Consider the following 20,924-nt stretch of genomic DNA (forward strand, 5'->3'; position numbering starts at 1 on the left):
ATGTATGTGTAACAAGATGCTGCATGCACGGTGTTAACGTAATTAAATTATATGATGTTGACATGATCCCTGCTAATAAGGGATAACTCATGCCCTACTTGTGATAATTTAGTTCCTTATACAGTTACTGCCATTTTTATTCTGTGTCAGTGACATTATTCTCCATGTAGCTCTCTAGTCATAGTTGTTATTCTGCAATGGCTGCCTTTTCCTTGGCATGGTCATGGAGTGTTGCCCAAATCTGGCCACCAGGAGGCACTGCTGTCTGATCACAGCAATGCCATTTGCAGGCCAGCTGCAGTGGGGCTAGATAAAGGTCTATTTTATTTATTTTAATATATACTTTTATAATGCAGGATGACATGGAAGCATCAGGGCTTGGGTTTGGCCCAAGAGAAGGGACACAGGTAATGTGAACTCAAATACTTATATATTTATTGTAACTTTCTGTATTCTAGAGGGGGGTGCTTACAGCAGATCAGAATGGGTCACGAGTCTCTATATAAATACAGAGACATAAGTTATAGTAAGTAAGAGGAACAGAATTTGGGTGAGCAATGTTACATAGATATACTGATATTATGTGTTATTAAACCTGTGTTCCTTAGCCTTTTCCTGGATTGGAGGGCAGTTTTGTAACCCATTAATTAAGCAATTGGCATTCATTCAAGCCAATTGAGAGCTGCTATGAGCAATTTGTTGCCCACTTATGGCGCACAGATGAAAAATACATAACATCGCTACTTGTGCCATTGGCCCAACCAAATGTTAAAATGGCATGTATTAAACTGGGTACGGTAACTGCTTTCAGCTTCCCTCTCAAGATTTTGTCATATTACTGTAAACCCTCCTTGTCACATATGTTATATGGGTTAAACGTAGCTAAGTAGATTATGCTGAGAAATGCTTGGTCTGAAGCATGTGAATGTATACAATTTCCAGAGGAAGACTTGCTTTTGTCATTAGAGCAGTAATAGCCAGACAGACCTGACAGACTTGTCCCTATGTTGCTTAGAATGACTTTGAATGGTACAAATCCAGTACAATCTGATTGTATGTGACAACTCAAAACAGTAAATCGCTTTGGTTGATGATGTCTGTGGTGCATAGAGGGACAGTCACAACTGGCACACATTTATCAGTGCCTGCCTGTTACGTTTACTATCTTTTTAAAATTTGTTGCATGACACAGTTAATTGCACTTCTCTTATGCCCAGCGTGTGTATAGCTACATGTTGGCTTCAACTGTTCCTTTTAACCTGCATTTTCTCTGCTTTTAGGGGCTTTCTGGACTTCCCGGGGCAAAGGTCAGAATATTAAATTTGTGTAACTACTAGTATTTTTCTAGACTACACATAAAGTTAGTGCAGGCATAATCTGTGCATTATCATCATCATTATCATTACATATATATATGAAAGTACCAACATATTCTACTGAGCTATACAATAGGCATGCTTATACACATACAGATTATATACAAAAAAAGTACAGCTTTGTATGTCTGTGTATTCTGCTACACATAAGACATTTATTCACACAAACTTTCTTTGCAGGGAGAGCAAGGAAATCCAGGGATGCCAGGATTACCAGGAGTGAAGGTATTATAATTCACAGACATGTAGCTCTTTTATTTCCTGGATTTACCTTGTAACACATCACACATTTTCTTTTATTTGGTGAGAATGACCAATGAGATGCTTTGTGTCTCTTACAGGGAGAAAGTGGTTCTCCAGGCCCTGAAGGAAGGCAAGGGTTGGATGGCTTCCCAGGTCTAGAGGTAAGTGCCAGGGATCTGTCCATCTTGCCAGTCTCTGTTCTGAACACAAGGTGTCTTCTATATGCCCAGCAACAATGTTCATTATTTCTGTTGCAATGCCCTTATAATTTCTATAACAATCAGCCCACACCAAATCTCTTACTTTTTGCTCCTATGTGTAATGTGGTGCTTCACCATCAATAACCTTATAACATCCACATTAACTAACTGGGTAGTTATAAAGATTGCTTTAGTCTATTCTCTCCCCTCCTCTATTGTATGTTGTAGTCATTGGCTGCACCATCTGTCTAAGCTATTGTCACCATAACTCTCTTCTTAAATTCTCTTAAGACTTTTATTGTTGTATCGACTCTGGTTTCAGGTGCTTCCTACTGTACCCTCCAACTTTTTTTGCTTAAATCTCTTTCATCATTCTTCTGCATTATCCTTTACCTCTGATCTCTGCTTATAATTTAGAGTAACAGCAGCAGGAATGTGTTATCATGAAGCTTTGTTATATAAAATACACTTTATTCTTCTATAGGGATTAAAAGGTGAAAAAGGTGAACATGGTGAGCGGGTAAGTGTCAAGTTATCTGTCTGCTACTAAAGAAATTATTATTGTATAATTCTAATTTTAGTTTATCTGGCTTTTTGATGTTCAATGTAGTCTGACTTTCCCATGTTAAAGAGGCAATAGACACAAGTTCCTCTGCACACACCTATTAACAATATGCTAATGCAATATTCTATGCAGAGGCAGAATCCAATAGAAACGGGGAAGTATGTGGAATATTTGAAAGAAGATAGTTGAAACATGCTATGCAGAGGCAGATATTGCCATTTCCATAGTACAATAGAAACTGAGAATAATGTGGAATATTTGGAAGGAAGATAGTTGGAAGTTTCCCAACCCATATAACCACTATTTACATATACAGCTGTAAAGGTGCTCATAAATGTGCTGATAAAAATGTCCTTCTAGTCGCTGCTTATTGGCCCATGTGTGGTGTCTTTTGGATAGCGTGCCCCACAAATATCGGGCAGATATCTAGCAGGCAGGTTAGGAAATACCAATACATAAAGAATGCATCAGCTCCATATGTGCAAGGAGAACTAAAGTGTAACTAAAGAAGTAGCTAGAACTGTTCAACATTATGTTTTGGGCTTATGTACCAGCCCAAGGCAACCACAGCCCTTTAGCAGTAAAGATCTGTGCCACCAAAGATGCCCCAGTAGCTCCCAATCTTCTTTTCTGCTGTTTCACTGCACATGCTCTGTGCTGCTGTCACTTACTGAGCTTAGGGACCCACTCACAATATACAGTACACATAGTATAGAAATGTGACAATATAAGGCTGATTAGTTATTAATACAGATAATTACTACATGACATCACAGAAACCAGTGCAATTAGCATAAGAATTTAATAATCAGTCCTGTGGCATCATCTTATATTACAGACAAACCTCATTTTCTGCTTGATAATTTGTGATGACCCCTAAGCTTAGCTTCTCAACAGTTGCTCAGAGCCCACTGAGCATGTGAGTGTCACAGACACTTTCCAAGATGGTGACCCCCTGTGACAAGTTTTATGTCCTAGATCATTGCTGCTATTGAGAATCTGAAAATTTAGGCTGGTACAAAATAAAATATGGCATTTATAGCCATATTCATTTTTAGGGTTTAGTAGTCCTTTAACTTTTATGCCTGAAGCTGGCCATAGATATGCAGATTTTATTCTTTGTGAGACAATTGCTTGTTCGTTTCAGTCTAGCATTAACCATTCATATTAAAATAAGTAGGAAAAAATAACATCAGACAATGTTCTGTCTGTGACTTGATTGTTCTATACATGTAGCTAAGCCCCGGCAACATGAACTCCATTTCCTCCATGATAATCTGTCATAAACTGATCATATTTGGGACTGTGCATATTTTGTCTGGCTAGAAGCTTGCAAGAATGAATATATGTCTCTGTTTTTTATTTTCAAATTTCTCAAATAGGGAGAACCTGGTCGTGATGGTGTTGGTATTCCAGGTCCACCTGGACCTCCTGGACAGGTTCTTTATTTACCATCAGATGACAAGGTGAGTCTCCTTTTACAATAAAGATTGTAATTAATAGTTTTGCTCTGATAATTTCATAGAAATCCGATTGTCCATTTAGCTTAATCCCCGCAGTCCCAGCAAGCTCTTCTGTGTTTCCCTCCTTTAAAATGGTGGGCATAACCTGCATTTTAAGTAATGTTGTTTCCCGTAATGATTCTAATATATTTCTTGTTGATTTAGAGTGCTGTTGGTGCCATTTCAGGACCAGAGGTAGGTGCATTAATGTTTATACATAATTCACTTATGTTTTTGGGTCAAGGGCTGATGCAATGCTGGCATTTAGAGAGAGCCCAGAAGAACATGGTGGAAGCTATGACCTTCCTCTCTATGTCAAATCTTTGTCGTTTGGAACATTTAAAAAAAAAAATGATTTACCATGGCTGATTTATTAAGATTTATTAAGCAACCAATCAGATCTTAGCTTTTGTTTTCTGATGGCAGTAGACTGACCAAATGAACTGATGGTTGTTTACTATAGGCAACTACATGTCTTCAATTTAGTTAATATTTTTGCAAATGAGCTCTGTCTTAATCAGTAGGACACAAAGGATGTTGTATAGTACAGTATATGGTTCTTCCTTTGAAATCCTTTCTGTGGTGGCTGCACAAATGGCGGATATGAAATACACCTCAGTTACAGCACAGAACTAGTCGTTATCTTATTTATGGTTTTCTATGAAGCTCTGCAAACCCTTCAGTGAATGTGGCCCGGGAACTGAGAGCCTGTTTTAGCATTTATCCTTTTTTGCCAAGTATTCCTGTTCTCTCATTTACCATTTCTTAATGTATATTATAATTGAATCTTCTCCATTTGCAGGGCAGGCAAGGTGTAGCTGGACTTCCGGTGAGAATAGAAAAATAGTAACCTGGGGGAAGTTGGGTTTATTGGAAACTGTATTTATTGCCTACCAGTGTATTTGGCTGTTGCACCGGGTCCGTGCATGCCGAATATATATGTTTCTGTACATGCAGATGAACATGGACGGTTTTGTCTGACCTTCTTTGTTTGTTCTGCAGGGCCCAAGGGGACCCAAAGGAGATCAGGGCTTGGATGGTTTCCCAGGAACTTCTGGAGCAAAGGTAACAAAACAGAATGCGCACCCTGTCACCATGACAAGACCTCTAAAAGGCTAATGTTACTGGAACATTTTGTTGCTGCATCTTTTCTCCAAAAAAGTTGTGTTAAAGGGGCCCTCTGCCTAAAAACTGTTTTTTTTGCTTAATGAAACAAAATGGAATAAATTAATTTAACAAAGGTCAGTGGTTTCAAAGGGGGACAAGCATAAATGAATTTAAAAAAAGGTCAGTGATTTTAAAGTGGACAATCATAATACTAACACAGTTAGTATTGGTATGTGTATATATATTTGTATATATGTGAGTGGTCTATATAGGTGTGTGGTCTATATAAGGTTGCACTTAAAGGACTGTTATTTTTTTTTACCCAAATTAAGTAGCAACGGTTTAGGGTATCAGTTAAATCAGGGCTGTCCAACTGGCGGCCCCCCTTCTGTGTCCCCCCACATGCTGTGTCTGTTTACCATATATAAGATTTAAAAGGTATCACTACAGAGATTAACTGGCCCCTGTATTGTTTAAACCTCACTTTCAGACTCTAATCCCCTGTATTGTTCACACCTGTGATCCTTCTGCATTGTTCACACTTGTGACACTTCTATTGTTTATATCCTAAAGGCCTGTACTGTTCACACCAGAGACCCAGACTGAAACTGCCCACATTGTTCACCTGTTCACACCTTATTCAAAATGCTAATGGGGCACCAGCACTGTGTCATTGTATGTAGTACATATTAGAATGATAGCTTTCCCTGTCTCCTGCTCTGTTCTGCCTTCCCTCCCTGTGTGTGGCATTCTCTGCTTGCCCAGTGCTGCTTGTGTGTGCCATTCTCTGCTTGCCTAGTGCTGCTTGTGTGTGCCATTCTCTGCTTACTCAATGCTGCTTGTGTGTGCCATTCTCTGCTTGCCCAGAGCTGCTTATGTGTGCCATTCTCTGCTTGCCCAGTGCTGCTTGTGTGTGCCATTCTCCGCTTGCCCAGTGCTGCTTGTGTGTGCCATTCTCTGCTTACTCAGTGCTGCTTGTGTGTGCCATTCTTTGCTTGCCCAGTGCTGCTTGTGTGTGCCATTCTCCGCTTGCCCAGTGCTGCTTGTGTGTGCCATTTTCTGCTTGCCTAGTGCTGCTTGTGTGTGCCATTCTCTGCTTACTCAATGCTGCTTGTGTGTGCCATTTTTGCTTGCCCAGTGCTGCTTGTGTGTGCCATTCTTCGCTTGCCCAGTGCTGCTTGTGTGTGCCATTCTTCGCTTGCCCAGTGCTGCTTGTGTGTGCCATTCTTCGCTTGCCCAGTACTGCTTGTGTGTGCCATTCTTCGCTTGCCCAGTGCTGCTTGTGTGTGCCATTCTTCGCTTGCCCAGTGCTGCTTGTGTGTGCCATTCTTCGCTTGCCCAGTACTGCTTGTGTGTGCCATTCTCTGCTTGCCCTACGCTACCTGTGGAATATAAACCTGTTAGGAGTTTTTTCTTGGGGTTTGTTAGCATTTGGAAATTGTTGTTAAGGGCCCCTAAGGTGTTTAATCATGTGTTGGGGGGTTGTTGTATTATCCACAGGGGAGGATGAGGCATATGGATTAAAGTGTATGTTTTTAACATGACTTCAATTTTTCGCATATGAGTGATGAGGGATTTCCCTGCAGTGAGCACCAACCATTTGGTTTTTTTGTGTGCTACCTCCGTTAATGTGGATATGATCTTAAAAGTTCTTGTGGTGACATGGGTGTGGTTTAAAAGGGGGCATGGCCAACACTGATTCCCATTATTGGCCCTCCACCACATAGTCCAGTAAAATTTTGGCCCTCGGTACCACAGAACAGCATTGAGTTAAGCGAATACAATCGCTGTGTGGTGCCTAACGTTTGAATATTTGGCATTTTATGTCCACTTTTAGTATGTTATAGAATGGCCAATTCTTCATTATTTATTTTTTTTATAGTTTTTTCAATTATTCTCCTTTTTCTTTTAATGCCTTCCAGCTTTGAAATGGAGGTCACTAACCCCATCTAAAAACAAATGCTCTGTAAGGCTACAAATGTATTGTTATTGCTTCTTTTTATTACTACTACTATTCAGACCCTCTCCTACTCATATTCCAATAGCTTATTCAAATCAGTGCATGGTTGCTAGGGTAATTGGAACCTTAGCAGCCAGATTATAGAAACTGCAAACTGGAGAGCTGCTAATTGTAAAGCTAAATAATTCAAAAACACAAATAATAAAAAATTAAAACCAATTGCGAATTGTCTTAGAATATCGCTCTTTACATCATACTAAAAGTTAACTCAAAGGTGAACAATCTTTAAGTTACTGTTTCATTTATAAACACTGGGCAAATATGTACCTGGGCAGAAGCCTAAAATAAAAATTTGTTTTTTAAATCCCCCTGCAAGAAAAACAGTCACCAAAGGGAAAAATTTGATTGGTTGCCATGAGTTACTGCCCAGGTGAAGATTTGGCCCAGTGTCTACTACAGCAGCCCCTTAGGTTCTATTGGAATATAGGCTTGGTTGTCTGCTGCTTTAATAAAGCTTGCCCAGTCTTTACTATTGAAGTTAACAACATTTAATTTTTGTGTTGCATTTAATTACAAACAGCAACATTTATCTTGGAATTCTTGTACTGTAATCTCAAAAATTATTGAGGTGGATATGAATAATATTCCTATGTTTCCCTTAAGGGAGAAAGGGGAGAACCTGGACTTATTATGAGACCCGATGGCACCATTTATACTGACCTATCAAAAGCAGAGAAGGTATGGAAAATTAAGGTTTTAAAGTTTGTGTCCATGGACAAAACTTAAGTGTCAAAGGGGAATTGTACCCTCTTTTTAACATGAATTTAGTGAATAGTTTTGTGCTGAACATATATTTCGTCTGTTGTTTTAATTAGATAAAATCTTTGGGTTTTGTTATCAATTGAGCTACAGAGTTTGGTCCATGCACAAGCGATAATTATGTTACCAGACCACAGTTTATCCCTCTTCATAATTGGCTACTGCTTACAAATCAGTTGCAACAAAGAGTAAGGGTCAGGGCACACAGACCGATTCAGGGAGATTAGTCACCCGGTGACAAATCTCCTCTTCTTTGGGGCGACTAATCTCCCTGAACTGCCTTCCCGCCGGCTTAAATGTAAATCATTGGTGGGATAGCACTCGGCGCGTTTCAGTTTCCGAAGTCGCCCGAAGTTTCCTTGTGAGGCAACTTCGGAAAACGAGTGCCACCCCACCAGCGATTTACATTTTAGCTGGCGGGAAGGCAGGGGAGGCAGTTAGGGGAGATTAGTCGCCCGAAGAAGAGGAGATTTGTCGCTAGGCAACTAATCTCCCTGAATCTACCTGTTTGCCCTGACCCTTAAAGGGGGAGGGAGGGGAAAATGCTGGTAATCATCATTATCACAAGGACCAAACATGGAGTAGCTTCAATAAACAACAAATACCATAGCTTTTCCTTAATTAAACCAATAAGCAAAAAGTTATGTTCAGCCAAAGCCATTTTCATTTGCAATCATGTTGAACTAGGGGTATACTGCCCCTTTAAAGTTGTTAAATAAAAGGAATATAAAGGCACTGAAAAAGAAGTGTGATGAATAAATAACGTGCGCTTGAGGCAGGCGGACACCAATAAATAAATGCCTTAATAGAAACTCCTCTTCACATATCTAAGTTATTTGGCTGTTGGTTGTCATTTTTAAAGGGATTCTAGCATGATTTTTCTGGTCTACTTTTTATTTCATATTTACACTGTTTACATTGTAAATAATTCACACTACCATTTAAAATGTTATTCTTGAAGCAACAAATATATTTTTGTAGCTGTAATATTGATGTGGAAGCAGCCATCTCAGTGCATTGTGCCCGATTCTTATCTTTGAGAAGGATCCAGCACTTCAGGATTAAACTGCTTTGAGACAGCTATTGTTTTCCATTGTATTTTACCACTACCTAGGTCACACTCGCTAACCCCAACTCATAGTTGACATGATGTGCTAATCTCATGTCTACCACTAGGAGGAGATAGGAACACCTTTAGTAATGCAAACAAATCCTTTAACAGAGGTGTCAGATAGTTACTATCTGGTTAGCTACCTATTGTTCTGTTGATGGGCTGCTGGGGGGAGAAGGGAGGGGGTGATATAATTTCAAACTGCAGTACAGCAGTAAAGAGTGACTGAAGTTTATCAGAGCACAAACCACATGACCTGAGGGCATCTGGGAAACTGACAATATGTTTAGCTCCATGCTTAATTTCAAAATTAAATATAAAAAAAATTGTTTGCTCTTTAAAAAAAACTGATTTCAGTGCAGAAGTCTGCTGGAACAGCACTATTAACTGGTGCATTTTGAAAAAAACATGAGAAAAAACCTTTAAGCAGAAAAACACAGATCTAATAAATCGAAAAGTTTTGACAGTATAGACCATTTGGTCACAGTGTAATACAAGAGTATGAAATGTTGAATTGCTTGTTTTCCAGGGCGAGCAAGGGCCAACAGGACCAGCAGGCTCTGTGGTGAGTTAATTATCCTAAATAGGAATTTTGGGGTGTCAGTGAATACAGTATTGGAAGTATATATGTTTACATCTGACTTGCTCACCTTTAACCATTTTGACTTCAGGGACCATCTGGACAAAAGGGAGAAATCGGGTTTCCAGGACGCCCTGTAAGTAAACTGTCTGGTTGGTTTGGTGGCTACTTGTGTTCTAATTCTTGGTCTAGTTGTTTACCTGGTTTCCTTCCCTACCTTTTTGGCTCTCTGTTTAGTTTCACTTTACCTGACTGTACATTCTCTTACTATCACTCCTTTGTTTCCTAAACTGATCTTGACTGCAATTCTGCAGGGTCGTCCTGGTATGAATGGACTGAAAGGGGAGAAAGGAGATCCTGCAAGTGGTGGCTTTGGCCTTAATGTAAGTTCTGTCACATAAAGTAAGTGATTATAGTGTGTAGCTGAAACAAAGGATCCAAGAGGAGACAAACAGCCAACCAGTGTAATAGATTGGGAAACCTATTCATGTGTTCACTTGTCCTAGTATAAAAGTTATTTGCCAACTTCTAGCTAAAGATGCTTGTGTGTGCTTGGCTAGAATCTGGAATAAAAACGAAGTAATTTTAAAAGCTGAAGTTCCCAAACTGCAGATCTCCCCATGGACTGATGTCTTTAAGCTTTTTCAGGTTCAGCCTCCCCTTACTTTGCAAACATTTAACAAACATTTAATGTCAAACATTTAACTGACAACATAATTACAGATGTATGAAAACATGATTTCATGCAACCACTGCCCTATGTTGACCAAAGCATTGGTTCAGTGGATCAGCCCAAATACTAGACATTTAGGGTGAATGCTCACCATCCTCCTAGACATTCCTGAAAGCTGTGTTTGCAGTGTTTGCTTGCTGTTCTAGATACAACCAGTTGACTTATCCGACAATGTTTCTGTATATACTGGGCCGGATTCGGATCGTGTGCCGCTCCAAATAATTTGCCGCCCTAGGCCCGGGCCTTTGTGGCCTTGCCACAAATCCGTATATATATTGCTTTCTTGTCAGGGAGAACCACATAGTAAGGGTTGAATCCAAATAGTGTAAAAGGTACTGCACTAAAGTAATCTTTGAGTTTGGTGTTTTGGAAAAATAGTTTATTGAAGTGCAGCAACCAAAACTAACTCTGCATTCTTGTGGACCAGTGGAGAAGATATTGCCTCTCAAGTTTATCCCACTTTAATTACATGTTTGTTATTCTGTTATTTAGGGGCCTCCTGGACCTCCTGGCCCTCCCGGTCCTCCTGGCAGTGTGGTAAGTTATGTGATTGTGGAGCATTGTGGTGTGTGAATTGTGGTACATTTTTGTGTGGATGGTACTGTACATTTTGTGGATGTATACATTAACGTGTGTGTGTACATGACAAAGTATTCAGTGATACAAACTGAATACTTAAAAAGAATATATAATGTACTCTAAGTATGCAATTTGATATGAAATATATACAATGTAGGAATATGCAATGTAACTATGAATACATATGTATATACACACTATGGACTAGTACAGTTTGAAAACAATAACATTGTACATTTGTACAGTTTAGGGTATGCAGTACAATACTTGTAATATATTTATAACTGTTATTGAAATGTTCATTTCAGGTGTATGGAGATCCGAATATCCCAAGAGCATATCCAGGTGATTTGATGGGCTGGGATGAGATGAAAAGGGGTCAAAGTGTCAAGTTCCCCCTCTTTGCTTGGCAAACGTTGTCCGCCTTCATCTTTATTTTTCCTCAAGGCTGAACATAGCAAATCATAACCATTTTGTTTGGCATCTACCTAAGAATACTCATTCATACAGCCATCTTTGTTGACACCCAACCTCCTTTTTTCTGTTTTGTTTTCTGTTGTAAGTTCTCATCTTGTTTCTATCATAAAATATGATCTTTCTTCATCCTTCAACATAACTTTCTATCTTTATGGACTTTTCTTTGGTTCTTTTCAAAAATATTACTGTGGGTTATTTCTCCTTGTGTTACTCATTGTTCCTACTTTACCTTCTGCTTTCAGGAAAAAGATCTCTTGGTTTTTTCTCTGCTTCTGCAGTCTTCATTGTTCCACTTGTATTGTTTAAGTTCACTCTACTATATTTGGTCTAACAGTGTGCCCTTTGCAGTGTTTTCTGCAGACTTGACCTAATAGAGCTCTTAGTTTCAGCTCCTCAAATTGTCTATGTTTGATCTTCAGGCCAAAAAGGGGAGAGAGGATTTCCTGGACCCAAAGGTGATGTTGGTCCTGCTGGCCCACCAGGTATGTAAAGTTATCACTTAGCTCCAGCTGCACAGTAAAAACTGATCCTTATCATTCACCTTAACAGTATATGAAAATATATTAATGTTGTTTGGCCAGTTGAAAGCATTTTAATGTTTTTACAGCAGTTTCATCAAAGTCATAGATTTTATAATGTTTGTATACATGCACTAAGTTTAACGTTCCCAGTATGATCAATAATGGAGGCATCCATTAGAGCTTAATTTATGAATGCATTCCATTTAAATGCTTAGAGAGGAGTCAGAGGACTTACCAGTGATATTTTTTGCATACTGATAATAGTACTGATTGGGGAACTGGTTATTTTGATTATATATATTTATGGCAGTATGAAGGTTGATTAAAAGAAAGAGGAAAATGTACAATACATGACTTATACATCCAGTGTTTTTTATTTCAGGTTCATTCCCCTATGATTTAAGTACCTTTGCCTCAATCTTAACGGTGAGTGTCAACCAGTGTAGCTGATAACATCAAATATTTAAGTTGTAATAATTTATTGTCAATGTGTCTGTCATGCCAAGGCAAGCCTTTCAAACAAACACCAACACAACCTTAAAGGACATGTAAACCCCCCACAAAAATAAAATCTATGAATAGCCTAAAATCTTTCAATACCTGCCACTTTAGTTGTTCAAAGGTTAATATTAAGGCTGCTGCATCCACTTAATGACTTGGAATTCTTTCTTCTGCTCCAACATGCTCAAGCCCCCTCCCTTTGGTTATTTACTTTGGCTGTTGGTTACTGGGCATGCTCAGTTGTTCCCAGATTACTAAACACACCCTAGAGTCTAGCAGTCAGTGGAGAGATTGCTGGTTCTCATAGAAACACTGCTCTAGCTGTCCCTATTTTTTTCTCCCAACCTCCTCTCCTGAGCTCAGCATAACCATTAAAGTGCTCAATCCAAGCAGGACACAGCCTCTGTGTCAGAAGGAAAATGGCCGCCGGGTGAAAGCTGCTGTTTTAGGAGCTGGAGAATGAAGGGGGTACATGCAGTACAAATTATGTGGTTCGGGTAGGGGTGATGTGCCCAACTTATATACATGGTACTAGAATGTCTTGTTTACTGTACATGTCCTGCAAATAGCCAGCTACATGTGAAAATGGCACAGAAAAGATCCCTTAAACACTGACAATGAATTATTTAACTTTTTTACAAGTCCCATGAGTGCTCCTGTTTCTGCTATATAGACATGTGCACTGTTTGGATGCACCTGGGCAAATCATCCGTTTATATTTTTGGGACTTGGTTACAACGTTATATTTTGTAAACTGTATAACAGATATTAAATGTTAGAAAACTTTATATGTTAAACTTTGCAAGCTGACAAATTGTGCTCTAACAGAGAGAAGCTGGACTCAAAGGAGAGAAGGGTGAACCTGGGGGTGGTGACAATGGACAGGGGATCCCAGGGCCATCTGGAAACCCTGGATATCCAGGACTACCGGTAAGAGGTTGAGGTCTTGTTGGATATAATCTTACTACAGTATCCATAGTTTTAAACCAAACACACAAACATATATTTGTTTAATGATAATAAGTGTGGCATCTGTTTTATCAGGGAGCTAAAGGAGAAAGTGTCCAAGGTCCTCCCGGCCCAGCTGGCCCACCAGGACATCCTGGAACTGGTTATGAAGGACGGCAAGGTCCACCAGGGCCCCCAGGTCCACCAGGCTTACCAGGCTCCTCCTCCTCATACCCTGGCCCTCACAGGCAAAGTAAGTGAGTCATGAAGCCCATAGTCAGTACCCAGAATTCTTTGGGGAAGCACTATAAGCTTAATTGAATCTCCAATTACTTTTAACCCTGTTTACTAAACATTTCAGTATGATCAATGAACTGAGCTATTGGAAGTATATTCTGTGAAACAAAGGATAATTCTGCAATTCTAAATTCTTTGGGGGTTTTTTTGCAGCCATCAGTATACCTGGACCTCCTGGCCCACCAGGCCCACCAGGTCTTCCAGGAACATCAGGAGGATTGTCCGGGGTAAGATTAAATGCAATTCTTACGTTATGGTTAATTGGAAGAGGGTGCGACTACACAAAAATCTATTTATAGCACATATGTAATATTACCCATTGTTAAACCTGAGCTGCAAACTTTTTTATGGTTCTCATACTAGCCCAGGGCTGTTTTATCTAGTCTGTATGAAAAATAACTCCTAGATGTCATGGTTTTGTGGGGTTGTAACTTAGCAAGGGCTGATGACAACATATTGGGCAGACAGACCCTGAGATGATAGAGGGCTTTGAGGCTCACATTACCCACTGAGATTGAATTTCATGGGAATTCTGAACAAAATGTCCTATTTTCCTGTGCAAGTTATAGTTCCAAGCGACAGAACAACACTAAACCTATAATTTGTAAATTATCATTAAATGCATTGGGAAAACACATATGTAAATAAGGTATTATTCTTATGCTACAAGCTTACAGGTCTATATATCCAGTATCCAGTTCCAGAAAAAAATGTAGTTGCACCATGATGCCCAGGATGGCTGTGGAAAAAAAAACTGCCCCTACTGTACATAGCTATTAATAACCATGCTTCTGAGGGTAACTAAGCATACCACAATTCAGCCAGACAGTATATTTAACATCTTGGCACTCAGGACCATGACCCTTAACTGAAAAAGATGCTTGTTTATATTTTCCCCATGACATAAATGTCCAATTTTTCTTCCTTGGCTCAGGCTACTGTGCTGCAGACCTATCAGACTATGATCAACTTAGCCCACAGACTGCAGGAAGGGACAATTGTGCTGGTCCAGGAGAGGGCGGAGCTGTATGTGCGTGTGAGAGAAGGCTTCCGGAAAATTCTTGTGAGTTTCATACTTATAGTCAAATTGTGTTGTAGGTATTGATATCTTTTTGTGAATCTTGTATATTAAAAGGGATTCTGTCATGATTTTTATGATGTAGTTTTTATTTCTAAATTACACAGTTTACACTGCAAATAATTCACTCTACAATATAAAATTTAATTCCTGAACCAACAAGTGTAATTTTTTTTAGTTGTAATATTGGTGTGTAGTCAGCCATCTCAGGTTATTTTGCCTGGTCATGTGCTTTCAGAAAGAGCCAGCACTTTAGGATGGAGCTGCTTTCTGGCAGGCTGTTTTTTCTCCTACTCAATGTAACTGAATGTGTCGCAGTAGGACCTAGATTTTACTATTGAGTGCTGTTCTTAGATCTACCAGGGAGCTGTTAACTTGTGTTAGGGAGCTACTATCTGGTTAACTTCCCATTGTTCTTTTGTTAGGCTGCTGGGGGGGGGGAGTACAGCAGTAAAGAGTGATTGAAGATTATCAGAGCACAAGTCACATGACTGGAGCAGCTGGGAAACGAACAACATATCTAGATTTCAAAATTAAATATACAAAAATCTGTTTGCTCTTTTGAGAAACAGATTTCAGTGCAGAATTCTGCAGGAGCAGCACTATTAAATATGTTTTCCCATGACAGTATCCCTTTAAGTAACAGACAACTGGACAGCACTAATAATTCTTAGGGGAACAATGAAATGGGAATATACTGTACATTTTTATGTTTGTATGCGATGATTGTGAATGGGTGATAGGAGTCAAAGCACAGACACACCTATGGCAGAAATACAGCACCAGTACTTGTGCAATGGCAACACCAATGTTTGCCTTAGAAGCAACACTGTATTTACACTATTATGCACCAGTTTTGTTCCTTTGGAGGTTTAATACTTTTTTTCTTTTGGCAGCTTGGTGAATATTCAGCACTCTCTGGCCCGGGACAGGTATGTTCTGTATATTTACTATTATTTGCTTTGGACAATAGTTCCTGGCTGGGTATGAACTAAGATGTTTATTCAACAGGATAATGAAGTTGCTGCGGAACAAGCCCCTGTAGTTCCATATCCACACCGTAACAAAGATTCAGATTACCTTCAGTCTACAGAGGAGAACAGCAACAATGCAAATGTTCCTTCAGGTGCCCGACCCTGGAGTGATCCACGACTCCCAGAGCCACCAAGAGTAGATCCACCACCTCCAGACCATCACCACCATGGAAACCCTCATCCACTGGAACCATCACCTGTGCACACTCACCAACAGTTTAATCCTGCGGTAAGAGGCCTAGACCTGTGGGCTTTAGCAGTGTATGGGGCGATTGTAATCCAGCCTTGCATGTGACATGTTCTTACCTGTATTTTTAGCTTCACTTGGTGGCTCTGAACGCTCCTCTGAGTGGCAGTATGAAATCCATCCGAGGAGTGGACTTCCAGTGCTTCGAGCAGGCCCGCAAGTCTGGACTACATGGCACATTTAGAGCATTCTTGTCCTCCCGACTTCAGGATCTGTACAGCATTGTACGCAGAGCTGATCGGCAATCTGTGCAAATTGTTAATCTCAGGGTGAGTGTGGCCATGTGGCTTGGTTTGTCCTTAATTATGGCTAGTACAGGCATGAGATCTGTTATCCAGAATGCTCAGGACCTGGCGTTTTCCAGATAATGGATCTTTCTGTAATTTAGATCTTCATACCATACAACTACAAAATACTCCTAAAAGCATTAAATAAACACAATAGGTTGGCTTTGCCGCCAATAAGGATTAATTCTATTTTAGTGTGGATCAAGTGCAAGGTAAAGTTTTATTATTTCAGGAAAAAAGGAAATAATCCAAATTTTTGGATTGTTTGAATAAAATGGAGTCTTTCTGTAATTTCGAAGCTTTCTGGATAACGGGTCCCATACCTGTATCCTGCAAAGGATGCTGGGAGCAGCAGTTTACCAGCTGATGGAAAAGTGCTGTAGTTGGAATGGAATGCATTACCTGACCGTCACTAACATGCAACTGATTTTATCTCCATGCAGGATGAAGTGTTGTATGACAACTGGGAGTCACTGTTTTCTGGTTCGGAAGCTCAGATGAGGCCTGGTGCACGTATCTTCTCTTTTGATGGAAAAGATGTTGCAACGGACCCTACATGGTAATTTTAAACTAAATGTACAATACATTTCCAACAAATAACTCCTACATATAAATATATTTGCCTCAATCAGTTATGGGTGGGTTTTTGTTTTTCTGTGAGTGAGTAATACATACAAGATTCAGATGCCTTTGGAACACATCTCTGTGCAACTGATTTTTAGACTAATGAAGAAATGAATCAGCTGATTAGTGGTACATGGGTGCCAGGGCCAGGGAACTTTGCATTTGTTTCTTTAGCATGGTGTTGTTTCTGCAGATCAATTAAGGACCCAGTAAGAGTTATCCACTTCACAGGCATTTACGAGTGAAATACAGTATTTAATGTATTAAAATTACTCATCAGTCAGTGTCCCACTGGGCCCCCATACTTTCTAACCGCAAGCACTTTAAGGACCTGCTTCCTCTATGGTTGGGCACCTGATTTCTTCTAGCCTGTATGAACAAAATCTCCTGGCTGTCATTCCCATCTGTTTTCATGTTTTCTCTGGACCTGTGTAGAAACATCCTAGTTGTCATTACCATCCATGTTTGTGTGCCTCCTGGGGCCTCTGTAGACACAGCAGTATAAGATTGTCTGATGGGTATTTTCTCTGTCTAGGCCACAGAAGATGGTTTGGCATGGGTCAGACGCTAAAGGGCGGCGACTTACTGAAAGCTATTGCGAGACCTGGCGCACAGATGAAAGTGCAGTGACTGGTCAGGCTTCATCGCTGACAAGTGGGAAACTCTTAGAACAGCGCCCACAGAGCTGCAACAAGAACTTCATTGTTTTGTGTATAGAGAACAGCTTCATGACTAATAACCGGAAGTAGATGCACACAATGAAGCTAGGGGGTGCTAATCTTAACAGAGGCTGCACATGGACTGTCCAGGATTTGTTTTTCTTTTGTCCAGAGACCAAAGAGTGTCTGAAGCTGCTCTCCCATGAGCCGTTATGTGCAGTTTTACTGTCCCAGCCTTCATGGAGCAACATTGCTTGGAAACACTGTGTGAGCTATTCCCTGCCTCCGCTTGAAAACCCTGTGGCAGCTCTAGTGTTACATTCTCCAAACTCAGACAATGATCCTTTCCCTGGAATGTGGAACTTCCAGAACCCATTCTTCACAAAAGCCTTTTGAGGCCGACAGGGTGGATGCAGAGCTCATGGGTGCTCATCACCACTCACTCGGCGGCCAAAAATAGGAATAGTCTGTATGTATTCTGTAATATTTAACCACTATTAGTTACACAGACCCACACATATTACTACATGTATTTCTTTTGTCTGTTTCCTTATACACTGAAAAAACACCTGGTGGCAAATGCTTAATAGAACGTAGTTTGTGTTTATGAACAGGAAAATAATTGAATTTACCCATAAAAGGTTTAAAAACCTCTTTCTACCACTGACTCCTTGCAGCAACTTGGCATAATGTTTAGGCACTCCTATATTCCTTTGTATATACCTGTTACAGAGTGCACTCAGGCCTAATGTGGGTTTGCTTAGCTACGTGGGGGATTCCAGTAGGGATGGTCTATGGGCTGTTTCTGTACAGATTCTTCATGATAAAATACAGTTCATAACCAGAAGCCCCACCTTACTACACTGAGACAACCTAGGCCTAACTGACATACAAGGAATCCTTCGTTTATAAACATTGGCCACGGCTGTTAAAAGTTGATTTGTACAGTTAGTTTCAGATTTTAGTGAAAATATAAAAAATATGTACATTTTCCAGTAGTTAGAATTCTTTTGGGGATTGTAGTGGTGATTTATAAAATGACCAACCTTTATTTGCACAGTGACAACCCCAACTGCAGCAAATGCACAAATTAAATGCGGCTTTTATCCTAAATTGGTCCAGCAATTTTCATGGAAGAACTAATTGGCCCCACTGGCACTTGGGGGGGGGGTTAATGTAATAAGTGATACTAGTTAGCTCCATAGCCGCCAGTCAGCAGATGGCATTAAGCTTCCTGCTGTATGAGAAGCAACATCCAGGTGCTGTTTTACTCTATGTATTTGTCTGTGGCCTGTAGTATTTGCAGTACAGGACTTCTTTCCCTCAACTCTCAGGATCATGGTGCCATATATCTCCTGTATGAAAGCTTTCCATGAACCTTGAGCTGAGGAACAGAGAGCTGGGGTGTAGGCTACAGTCTTGAGGTTGGTAGACTTGCCTTGTCCGTAATGATGTCAGCAAATGAGAGCCTGGCACACAGGTTTATAGTAATAAATTGCCGTCAGTGAGGGATAAAACTCCTTTCTACTTCTAAAGGTGCTAAAAAAAAAATCTTTATTTTTTTAAATGCTTTTAGATTATTTTTAAACCAGGAAACAGATGAAGTTTATTTTACTGTAATCTTTGTATTTTTGAAACAAATCAAACCTGTGGATATTTTACATTCATTGCTATAAATACTTCTAGGACAAACCCCTGTGTGTGTTACTTATTGATTCGGTGCTTCTGAGGGTTGATCTGTCTATCGAGAGCAAGTGTCACCCATACACACGAGGGGACTTCCACTGCTAAATCACAGACACACTAAAGAACCCTGATCAAACTTCTGGAGATGTGTTAAGCTGGGATATACTGTATAGTAGTTGGGCCGTCCCACCTACAACAACCAATCATCAATTAGCTTTTACTGGCGTATTGTAGCTACAATAAATCAGCTATGATTGGTCTCTCTGGATTATAGAATGGAGACAAGTCTTTAATGGGTCTTTAGATGCTGTAGGTATGGGATCCGTTATCCTGAAACCTGTTATCCAGAAAGCTCAGAATTACGGAAAGGCCATCTCCCATAGACCATATTTTATCCAAATAATCCAAATTTTTTTTATAAAAATTTCTCTGTAATAATAAAACAATATCTTGTACTTGATCCAAACTATAATATAATTAATCCTTATTTGAAGCAAAACCAGCCTATTGGGTTTATTTAATGTTTACATGATATTCTAGTAGACTTAAGGTATACATAGTAACATAGTAAGTAAGGTTGAAAAAAGACACATGTCCATCGAGTTCAACCTTTTTTTTTTTTTTTTTGTTTATTAACTACCTATCTGCCAGTTGATCCAGAGGAAGGCAAAAAAACCCATCTGAAGCCTCTCCAATTTGCCTTAGAGGGGGAAAAATTCCTTCCTGACTCCAAAATGGCAATCGGACTAGTCCCTGGATCAACTTGGACTATGAGCTATTTCCCATAACCCTGTATTCCCTCACTTGCTAAAAAGCCATCCAACCCCTTCTTAAAGCTATCTAATGTATCAGCCTGTACAACTGATTCAGGGAGAGAATTCCAAATCTTCACAGCTCTCACTGTAAAAAACCCCTTCCGAATATTTAGGCGGAACCTCTTTTCTTCTAATCGGAATGGGTGACCTCGTGTCAGCTGGAAAGACCTACTGGTAAATAAAGCATTAGAGAGATTGTTATATGATCCCCTTATATATTTATACATAGTCATCATATCACCCCTTAAGCGCCTCTTCTCCAGCGTGAACATCCCCAATTTGGCCAGTCTTTCCTCATAGCTAAGATTTCCAATACCTTTTACCAGCTTAGTTGCCCTTCTCTGTACCCTCTCTAATACAATAATGTCCTGTTTGAGTGATGGAGACCAAAACTGTACGGCATATTCTAGATGGGGCCTTACAAGTGCTCTATACAGTGGAAGAATGACCCCCTCCTCCCGTGACTCTATGCCCCTTTTAATACAGTTCAAGACCTTATTTGCCCTTGATGCTGCTGACTGGCATTGCTTGCTACAGCCAAGTTTATCATCTACAAGGACTCCAAGGTCCTTTTCCATAATGGATGTGCCTAGTGCAGTCCCATTAAGGGTATAAGTGGCTTGGATATTTTTACATCCCAGGTGCATGACTTTACATTTATCAACATTGAATCTCATTTGCCACTTAGCTGCCCAGATTGCCAGTTTGTCAAGATCCTGTTGCAAGGATGCCACATCCTGGATGGAATTAATTGGGCTGGATAATTTTGTGTCATCTGCAAACACTGATACATTACTTACAACACCCTCCCCTAAGTCGTTAATGAACAAGTTAAATAAAAGTGGACCCAATACTGAGCCCTGGGGGACCCCACTAAGAACCTTACTCCAAGTAGAGAATGTCCCATTAACAACCACCCTCTGTACCCGATCCTGTAGCCAGTTTCCTATCCATGTGCAAACGACTTCATTAAGC

General features: G+C 40.0%; 1 protein-coding gene across 5 annotated transcripts in view; it reads left to right on the forward strand.

Moving 5' to 3' along the window:
• Window positions 1–19,140, forward strand: part of col18a1.S (collagen type XVIII alpha 1 S homeolog) — a 112,705-nt gene extending 93,565 nt beyond the window's left edge. For 2 of the 5 annotated variants that reach the window (XM_018237340.2, XM_018237343.1), the window contains exons 17-42: window positions 357–407; window positions 1,281–1,307; window positions 1,557–1,601; window positions 1,718–1,780; window positions 2,304–2,339; window positions 3,767–3,850; window positions 4,052–4,081; window positions 4,689–4,715; window positions 4,889–4,951; window positions 7,617–7,691; window positions 9,413–9,448; window positions 9,555–9,599; window positions 9,778–9,846; window positions 10,689–10,733; window positions 11,084–11,120; window positions 11,672–11,734; window positions 12,156–12,199; window positions 13,103–13,204; window positions 13,319–13,475; window positions 13,673–13,746; window positions 14,454–14,582; window positions 15,494–15,529; window positions 15,609–15,860; window positions 15,950–16,147; window positions 16,609–16,724; window positions 17,325–19,140. In XM_018237340.2, coding sequence (XP_018092829.1) covers window positions 357–407; window positions 1,281–1,307; window positions 1,557–1,601; window positions 1,718–1,780; window positions 2,304–2,339; window positions 3,767–3,850; window positions 4,052–4,081; window positions 4,689–4,715; window positions 4,889–4,951; window positions 7,617–7,691; window positions 9,413–9,448; window positions 9,555–9,599; window positions 9,778–9,846; window positions 10,689–10,733; window positions 11,084–11,120; window positions 11,672–11,734; window positions 12,156–12,199; window positions 13,103–13,204; window positions 13,319–13,475; window positions 13,673–13,746; window positions 14,454–14,582; window positions 15,494–15,529; window positions 15,609–15,860; window positions 15,950–16,147; window positions 16,609–16,724; window positions 17,325–17,538 — 2,118 coding nt within the window. In that variant the 3' untranslated portion in view covers window positions 17,539–19,140. 5 annotated transcript variants of the gene reach the window in all.
• Window positions 19,141–20,924: the final 1,784 nt, after the last annotated feature.

The sequence above is a fragment of the Xenopus laevis genome, chromosome 9_10S (assembly GCF_017654675.1).
Source record: "Xenopus laevis strain J_2021 chromosome 9_10S, Xenopus_laevis_v10.1, whole genome shotgun sequence".
NCBI lineage: Eukaryota > Metazoa > Chordata > Amphibia > Anura > Pipidae > Xenopus > Xenopus laevis.